At 38.0% G+C, this 9,965-nt stretch overlaps 2 protein-coding genes across 2 annotated transcripts; both read right to left on the minus strand.

The window, feature by feature from the left end:
* Positions 1-3,085: 3,085 nt before the first annotated feature.
* Positions 3,086-3,963, minus strand: LOC117152675 (trace amine-associated receptor 13c-like; the record flags this gene model as incomplete). Its single annotated transcript, XM_033325317.1, has 2 exons — positions 3,881-3,963; positions 3,086-3,632 (listed from the first exon to the last, which is right to left on the minus strand). Coding segments are annotated over exons 1-2 (630 nt in total), but the record flags the coding sequence as incomplete, so codon positions are not given.
* Positions 3,964-8,507: 4,544 nt separating this feature from the next.
* LOC113145206 (trace amine-associated receptor 13c-like) lies at positions 8,508-9,731 on the minus strand. Its single transcript, XM_026331644.1, is given in 3 exon segments — positions 8,508-9,290; positions 9,292-9,319; positions 9,568-9,731. Coding segments are annotated over 3 exon segments (975 nt in total).
* Between the last annotated feature and the right edge of the window lie 234 nt (positions 9,732-9,965).

Here is a 9,965-nt window from a genome sequence, read left to right on the forward strand (position 1 = left end):
CTCTCCAGACTCTGCTTTCCAGCCCTCCCACCCACTCTTGTGGCAGTGTCACAACCTGCAAGTTTTTCCTGTTCCTTGTAGTTTTAGTTTGAAAAATTTTTAGTTTCAAAGCTTTACTCATTAGTGTCTTTACTGTTTGCAGCTGTGTATTGTTAGCATCTTTTGTACATAATCCCCAGTTTTTCTGTAGGTAATTGCTGGTTTGTCCTGTCAGTCATGTTTGTTTAGTAACAACCTAATATTAGATTTGTTCAGTTTTTCTTTGCTGACGCCATCACATCTGATAATATAGGCACTTCCTCCAATGCACCAATGTGACATAGTGGTTGTTTGCCATGTATTCATGTTCATTCATACAAATCAGCCATGTGGAGCTAATTTATGTGTAATGTCAACATACAATTTTATTTTTTTTCATCTGTTAATGAAAAAGAATAATTGCAATGATTTTTTCATATTGAAGATTATTGCTATTTCATCTTCACTTCACATGGGTCGGAGTTACTGGTACTGGGTTAAATTGGTTAAAATCTTACTTACAAGATAGAGACTATTTTGTCTCACTTGATAATTACAAGTCTGAGCGAACTAAAATTAAATGTGGGGTTCCTCAAGGGTCTATTCTCGGACCTCTCTTATTCAATATCTTCATGCTGTGCGTTGCTCAGATTATGGAATACTACAACAGATCTATGCAGATGACATCCAACTTTATATAATCGGTTTCATCTCATGATTATAGTCTCCTAATTTCATTATGTGAGTGTATTAATCAAATCAAAGAATGGATGTGCCAGAATTTTCTCCAGCTCAATACAGAAAAGAAAGAAGTGATTGTTCTTGGACCCGAAAATGAAAGGCCAAAGGTCAATGCTCACCTTGACTCCATGTCATTGAAAGCTACAAATCAAGCCAAAAACATTGGTGTAATCATTGACTCAGACCTGAATTTTAACAACCACATAAAATCCATCACTAAATTTTACATGCTTTTATTTCTTCATGCCTTGACTATTGCAACAGTCTATTCAACTGCCTGTGCCATAAATCAATTAACCGGCTCCAGGTTGACCAGAACTCAGCTGCAAGACTCCTGACTGGAAAAAGGAGAATTGACCACATCACTCCTGTTTTAGCTTCCCTGCACTGGCTCCTTATACGTTTTAGGATTGATTTTAAGATTTTATTAATAACTTTTAAAGCACTGCACAGCTTTTCTCCAAGTTATATATCCCAGCTGCTACAGCCGTATAAGCCTGCTCTTATCTTCCTTTTATCCTCCTTAGTATTTAGGACTTTGTTGTTCCTTTTGTGTCTTTTATTGTAAAGCACTTTGTAACATACAGTATGTTTAGAAAAGTGCTATATAAATGAATTTTATTATTATTAAATCTGCCTATTACCACCTGAAAAACATTGCTAGAATAAAGGGTTTTCTTTTAAACAAGATGCAGAAAAACCTGTTCATGCATTTATCTTCAGCAGGTTAGATTATTGCAATGGTTTGTTTACAGGTCTTAACAAAAAATATCAATCAGGCAGCCGCAGCTAATCCAGAATGCGGCTGCCAGAGTCCTTACAAACACCAGGAAACTGGACCATATCATACCAGTTCTCAGATCACTACACTGGCTTCCCGTTAGTCAAAGGATAGATTTGATCTTATTGCTAGTTTATAAAGCACTAAATGGTTTTGGACCAAAATATATTCAAAATGTATTAGCTCCTCTGGGACGGGTCTACGGTGTGTTCCCAGAACCAGAACCAAACAAAGTGAAGCAGCATTCAGTTACTATGCGCCTCACTTGTGGAACAAACTTCCTGAACACCTGAGATCTTCTCAAACTGTCAGCTCATTTAAAGCAGGACTGAAAATGTTGTTTACTACTGCCTTCAAATAATTGTTCATCCTTGTTTTCTTAATGTAGTTTTACATTTTATTTTACTTTATCTTATTTTAATGTCTTTGATTTTAAATGCCTTTTCCATGTTTTTAATGTAATTATATGCCCTGTAAAGCACTTTGAATTGCTTAGTATATGAATGGTGCTATACAAATAAATTTGCCTTTGCCTTTCACTTTTAGTAAAACAGTGAAGTGCATCAGTTACCACATTACCTGACAATTGTGTAACTAAGTCAGCTAACACAGTTTGACAATAATGATACCATGGAACTGTAACCAGATGCTTTCTAAGCCGCAGTAATAATAACCAGTTAACCTCTGAGGTCTGTATGCTTTTTGTGTACTCTGACATTCTAATGATCTTTGATCACAACCTGGTTTCTGATTTCCATTTAGTACTATTTCTTTTCATGTCACTGAAGTTAAAGTTCATCTGTGCAAAAAATATTGACAGGCTATTATTCTATTTTATATTATGACATCAGTCAAACAGCTGGATATGAATAATGTGCAATAACATTACTCTTTTCTTTTTTCCTTTTAAACACATAAAAAATAAAAATAAATGGATTTGAAAGTCAGATTTTTTTACAACCTATTGAACATTATATTTGTTCTTTTGTGTATATTGTAAGTCAAACAGGTGTATATAAACAATATGCAACACAGTTCTCTTTTGTTTTTTCATTTTTATGTAAGAAGAATATATATAAGAGGAATATATAGCCCAGTTAACTGAGCACCTTTACTTATAAAAAAGCGGCAAAACAAATGGCAGAAAAATATGGCATAAATGTAGATTAAGCATTGGAATAAACATTTGAAGTAAATACACCAAAAGGGACCATTTCCTTGGAGTACAGCCTGTCCTTGATTCACTACATGTTTTGATGATGAACACTCCACAGTTTCTCTCTACAACACATTGATCATACTGGAGTTAGGCTGCAGGATTTTAAGGGTAACAATGAGTTTAACTGATTTTCTAAACCAGGGATACAAAAAGGCATAAATCACAGGGTTTAGACAGGAGTTTAAAAATATCACAAAACTTGAAAATACCTGAGTTGGTGAACCAATTGTGTGGTCAGAGCCAGAGACATTGACACAAAAATATAAACAGTAACAGATGAGAAACACAGCAACAACAACACCAAGATTCCTGGCTGCTTTCATCTCTGATTTCTTAACAGTTACAGTCACTGAACGCTGCAGTGTGACAGCTGCAATGTGGGAGCGCATGGCACGAGCCTGAGACACAGCCACCACAAACACTCTCACATACAGAATGATGATGGCAGTGATAGGAATGATAAAGACTAACACGATGCCAACAGCTCCAACTACATAGATCACACATTCTCCATAACAGGAGTTATACCTGCCTGGTTGTTTCAGGTTATCATATAAAACCAGAAAACTGTAGAAAACACAGTAAATCCAACACAGGACAACACAGATCTGAACTCTGTTTGGAGTGATTCTGGTGGGGTAGTGCAGAGGGTCACAGATAGCCACATAACGGTCAACTGATATGAGCACCATGTTTACTACTGAGGAACAGACAATTATAAAATTTAAGACATAATTTAGAACACAGACCATGTCACCCAGGTACCAACAGGGTTCTGTTAAAAAGATATGAAACGGCATCACAAATAGACCTACGAGGAAGTCAGAGACAGCCAGAGAGAGGAGGAGGTTGTTGGTGGGGGTGTGGAGCTGCCTGGAGTGAGAGAAAATCATCACAGTGAATATTACAAACAGCCACAGCATTATTACCAATAGAAGCAGTTGTTTTCTAAAAGCAGTAATGACACTTCAAACTACAGAGTATCTAAACAGTAAATGTTATAAGCACTGATTATGAACCAAAGTCTCATCAAACCATCAGGATGTCATGCTCAGAGGTCGCTGATTTCAATCAATCTCACTACAACAACATATTATCAATGCTAAGACATTTATCTGTGCCTGAAGTGGGAGATGGAGATGATGACCAGCACATTCAGAACCACAGTCAGCAAAGAGACAGAAGACAGCAGGATGTAAATCATCATTGTCTCAGAGTGAGCATGCGTGCGCTTTCTGCAAGACATGTTGAGAAGTTGTGGAAAACAGAGTTCAGCTTCCTCCATCATCAGAGAGAGAGGAGGAGAGGGGAAGCTGCTGAGCACTCACAGCTTTCTGAGCAAAGTTCTGTGTCATACAGTTGGTTTATCTCTCTCATCCTCCTCCTCCTCCCTCCCATCCTTTCTCTCAGTCTGTCTCTGCTGAATACTGATCTTCCTCCTCCCTCACGTAATGCATCCTGCTCTTCATCAGTTGCACTTTCATTGCTCTCTGAAATGTCTCTCTCTGGTGTAACAGGTTGTTTTTGTTTAGGTTTTGATGAGGCATATACTCACTGTCACCAAATACTATCAGAAAACCAAATCTTAAATGCAGCTATAACCATTCTCTATTGTCATAAACTATATCTCCATTAGCACAGGTCTTTTTCAAAACTACAAAAGACACACAGATGAGTTAAGCGAGTGATAGGACCCATACTTGGCTAAGTCTGTCGTCTGTTTTCCACCACCACAACCAACACAGTGTACCACTAAGCACAGTCATACTGCTAAAGACTTGGAGGTTTCTAACCATACATGGCACATCATGGCTGCTTTTGGAGGATGTGGTAACTTTAGAGACCATAATATCACTGAGAAATAAGTACTGTACCCGTGATGGGACGGTCCTGTTGTTTCAATGATAGTTGCTGTAGTAGCATGATGACTGCTCAAAGACTATCAATGGCTCTGTTGTGGGTTGAGCTAGCAACAAGCAAGTTAACATGTGCACCAGGACCATAATAAGACAAGATAAGATAAACTCTACTCATCACCAAGGGGAAATTCAGGCTGATGATGATCTAGTTGATATAAGAACCATGAATTACATAATGGAGGTAAGAAAAACTGTTAAGGTTCATTTTATTCAGAAAATACAAGGCTCCTGCTTTGCTTTCGTTTTATAGATTTACTTTCACTTTTGTTTCACTCTTGTGGTTGCTAGTGTACAATATAGCTAGTGACCAACTGGATGAGGTCTATTAAAATTGCACAGCAACCAGGCAGCTGGTAATAGCCATCTAGAAGAAGGTTAATTGGTTAGCCCATGAATAAAGCCTAAGAAACATAATTTTATTTGTTGTATTACTGATCAGATACAATAACAATACATCATTCTTTCGGATATGGATTTAATGACAGCTCACCACTGAGGATCCAGAAAGAGAGGTAGTGTGTGTCAACTCACAGACATACACTAAACTCTGGTGTGTTTGAGTTTTCAAGAACAATGGCCCCAAGTCCACAATCCAAAATTCACTAACCACTACCATAACAGTAGCAATGATCTTCAAGAAACAGAAGTCCATATTCAGGTAATCAATCCAAAATGCTTTCTAAAGTAATAGTGAACAGAAATGATATCTCTGAGGAAAAACTGTTTTCACTGCACCCTATAAAGACAGAAGAGTGCTTTCTTCTTGTATCGTGTGATCTGGGTCATCCTACTGCTGTGGGGAGCTGTGGCGGCCAGACAGGTTTTAAGTGCACAGGATTTAACAGCTGAGATGAATTGCTCATCAGTAGCATATCAGTTCATTTAAAGGAGCGTATCTTGTCTTTCTAATGATAGTAGGAAGGCCATGAAGAGCTCACTCTCCACCAACCACAGGTTAGTAGTCTGCATTTAGGTAAACTCGCCTGGCCACACTAGGGGGATGATGCTCCTGGATTCATCTAGAAGAGCAACGCAAGCCTGCTCTTCAGTTATTCCCTGATTGCTACTTGGCTGTTATAGTCACCCTCCAAAAAGGCCTTAGCTTCCTGCTTTTGGTACTTCTCTGGGGGCGGCCTCCGGAAACTATTTGTCGTCTGTCCTTGCTTGTTGGCAGGCCTCTGCAGACTCTGCTTTCCAGCTCTCCCACCCACTCTTGTGGCAGTGTCAACCTGCAAGTTTTTCCTGTTCCTTGTAGTTTTAGTTTGAAAAATTTTTAGTTTCAAAGCTTTACTCAGTGTCTTTACTGTTTGTAGCTGTGTATTGTTAGCATCTTTTGTACATAATCCTCTTTTTTTTTGTAGGTAATTGCTGGTTTGTCCTGTCAGTCATGTTTGTTTAGTAACAACCTAATATTAGATTTGTTCAGTTTCACTTTGCTGACGCTATCACATCTGATAATATAGGCACTTCCTCACACTTCAATGTGACATAGTGGTTGTTTGCCATGTGTTCATGTTCATTTACACAAATTAGCCATGTGGAGCTAATTTATGTGTAATGTCAACATACAATTTTATTTTTTTTCATCTGGTAATGAAAAAGAATAATTGCAGTGATTTTTTAATATTGAAGATTATTGCCATTTCATCTACACTTCACGTGGGTGGGAGTTACTGGCACTGGGTTAAATTGGTTAAAATCTTACAAGATAGAGACTATTTTGTCTCACTTGATAATTACAAGTCTGAGCGAACTAAAATTAAATGTGGAGTTCCTCAAGGGTCTATTCTCTGACCTCTCTTATTCAATATCTACATGCTGCCCCTTGCTCAGATTATGGAATACTACAACAGATCTATGCAGATGACATCCAACTTTATATATCGGTTTCATCTCATGATTATAGTCCCCTAATTTCATTATGTGAGTGTATTAATCAAATCAAAGAATGGATGTGCCAGAATTTTCTCCAGCTCAATACAGAAAAGACAGAAGTGATTGTTTTTGGCCCCAAAAATGAAAGGCCAAAGGTCAGTGCTCACCTTGACTCCATGTCATTGAAAGCTACAAATCAAGCCAAAAAACCTTGGTGTAATCATTGAATCAGACCTGAATTTTAACAACCACATAAAATCCATCACTAAATTTTACATGCTTTTATTTCTTCACGCCTTGACTATTGCAACAGTCTATTCACCTGCCTGTGCCATAAATCAATTAACCAGCTCCAGGTTGTCCAGAACTCAGCTGCAAGACTCTTGACTGGAAAAAGGAGAATTGACCACATCACTCCTGTTTTAGCTTCCCTGCACTGGCTCCCGATATGTTTTAGGATTGATTTTAAGATTTTATTAATAACTTTTAAAGCACTGCACGGCTTTTCTCCAAGTTATATATCCCAGCTGCTACAGCCGTATAAGCCTGCTCTTATCTTCCTTTTATCCTCCTTAGTATTTAGGACTTTGTTGTGCCTTTTGTGTCTTTTATTGTAAAGCACTTTGTAACATATGTTTAGAAAAGTGCTATATAAATGAATTTTATTATTATTAAATCTGCCTATTACCACCTGAAACACATTGCTAGAATAAAGGGATTTCTGTCTAAACAAGATGCAGAAAAACCTGTTCATGCATTTATCTTCAGCAGGTTAGATTATTGCAATGGTTCGTTTACAGGTCTTAACAAAAAATATCAATCAGGCAGCTGCAGCGAATCCAGAATGCGGCTGCCAGAGTCCTTACAAACACCAGGAAACTGGACCATATCATACCGGTTCTCAGATCACTACACTGGCTTCCCATTAGTCAAAGGATAGATTTGATCTTATTGCTAGTTTATAAAGCACTAAATGGTTTTGGACCAAAATATATTCAAAATGTATTAGCTCCTCTGGGACGGGTCTACGGTGTGTTCCCAGAACCAGAACCAAACAAAGTGAAGCAGCATTCAGTTACTATGCGCCTCACTTGTGGAACAAACTTCCTGAACACCTGAGATCTTCTCAAACTGTCAGCTCATTTAAAGCAGGACTGAAAATGTTGTTTACTACTGCCTTCAAATAATTGTTCATCCTTGTTTTCTTAATGTAGTTTTACATTTTATTTTACTTTATTTTATTCTATTGTCTTTGTTTTTAAATGCCTTTTCCATGTTTTTAATGTAATTATATGCCCTGTAAAGCACTTTGAATTGCTTAGTGTATGAATGGTGCTATACAAATAAATTTGCCTTTGCCTTTCACTTTTAGTAAAACAGTGAAGTGCATCAGTTACCACATTACCTGACAATTGTGTAACTAAGTCAGCTAACACAGTTTGACAATAATGATACCATGGAACTGTAACCAGATGCTTTCTAAGCCGCAGTAATAATAACCAGTTAACCTCTGAGGTCTGTATGCTTTTTGTGTACTCTGACATTCTAATGATCTTTGATCACAACCTGGTTTCTGATTTCCATTTAGTACTATTTCTTTTCATGTCACTGAAGTTAAAGTTCATCTGTGCAAAAAATATTGACAGGCTATTATTCTATTTTATATTATGACATCAGTCAAACAGCTGGATATGAATAATATGCAACACATTTCTCGTTTTTTCATTTTTATATAAGAGGAATATATATAAGAGGAATATATAGCCCAAGTTAACTGAGCACCTTTACTTATTAAAAAGCGGCAAATCAAATGGCAGAAAAATATGGCATAAATGTAGATTAAGCATTGGAATAAACATAAGAAGTAAATACACCAAAAAGGAGCATTTCCTTGGAGTACAGCCTGTCCTTGATTCACTACATGTGCTGATGATGAACACTCCACAGGTTCTCTCTACAGCACATTGATCATACAAAAGTTAGGCTGCAGGATTTTAAGGGTAACAATGAGTTTAACTGATTTTCTAAACCAGGGATACAAAAAGGCATAAATCACAGGGTTTAGACAGGAGTTTAAAAATATCACAAAACTTGAAAATACCTCAGTTGGAGAACCAATTGTGTGGTCAGAGCCAGAGACATTGACACAAAAATATAAACAGTAACACATGAGAAACACAGCAACAACAACACCAAGATTCCTGGCTGCTTTCATCTCTGATTTCTTAACAGTTACAGTCACTGAACGCTGCAGTGTGACAGCTGCAATGTGGGAGCGCATGGCACGAGCCTGAGACACAGCCACCACAAACACTCTCACATACAGAATGATGATGGTACTAACTGGAATGATAAAGACTAACACGATGCCAACAGATCCAACTACATAGATCACACATTCTCCATAACAGGAGTTATACCTGCCTGGTTGTTTCAGGTTATCATATAAAACCAGAAAACTGTAGAAAACACAGTAAATCCAACACAGGACAACACAGATCTGAACTCTGTTTGGAGTGATTCTGGCGGGGTAGTGCAGAGGGTCACAGATAGCCACATAACGGTCGACTGATATGAGCACCATGTTTACTACTGAGGAACAGACAATGATAAAGTTTAAGAAATAATCCAGAACACAGACCAGGTCACCCAGGTACCAACAGGGTTCTGTTAAAAAGATATGAAATGGCATCACAAGGAGACCTACGAGGAAGTCAGAGACAGCCAGAGAGAGGAGGAAGGAAGTTGGTGGGGGTGTGGAGCTGCCTGGAGTGAGAGAAAATCATCACAGTGAATATTACAAACAGCCACAGCATTATTACCAATAGAAGCAGTTGTTTTCTAAAAGCAGTAATGACACTTCAAACTACAGAGTATCTAAACAGTAAATGTTATAAGCACTGATTATGAACCAAAGTCTCATCAAACCATCAGGATGTCATGCTCAGAGGTCACTGATTTCAATCAATCTCACTACAACAACATATTATCAATGCTAAGACATTTATCTGTGCCTGAAGTGGGAGATGGAGATGATGACCAGTAGATTGAGAGATGCAGTCAGCAGAGAAATGAAGGACAGCACAATGTAAACCAACATTGTCTCAGAGTGAGGACGTTTGTGCTTTTTGCAAGACACATTGAGGAGTTGTGGAAAACAGAGTTCAGCTTCCTCCATCATCAGAGAGAGAGGAGGAGAGGGGAAGCTGCTGAGCACTCACAGCTTTCTGAGCAAAGTTCTGTCATACAGTTGGTTTATCTCTCTCATCATCCTCCTCCTCCCTCCCCTCCTGTCTCAGTCTCTCTGTTGGATACAGATTTTTTTTTTCCTACCTCAAATTATACGTCACAATTTTCATCAACTGCATCTTCATCACTCTTTTGTCTTCATCAAGGTGGTGTGTGAAGTGGT

Source organism: Mastacembelus armatus, chromosome 7, assembly GCF_900324485.2.
Source record: "Mastacembelus armatus chromosome 7, fMasArm1.2, whole genome shotgun sequence".
NCBI classification, from domain to species: Eukaryota; Metazoa; Chordata; class Actinopteri; order Synbranchiformes; family Mastacembelidae; genus Mastacembelus; species Mastacembelus armatus.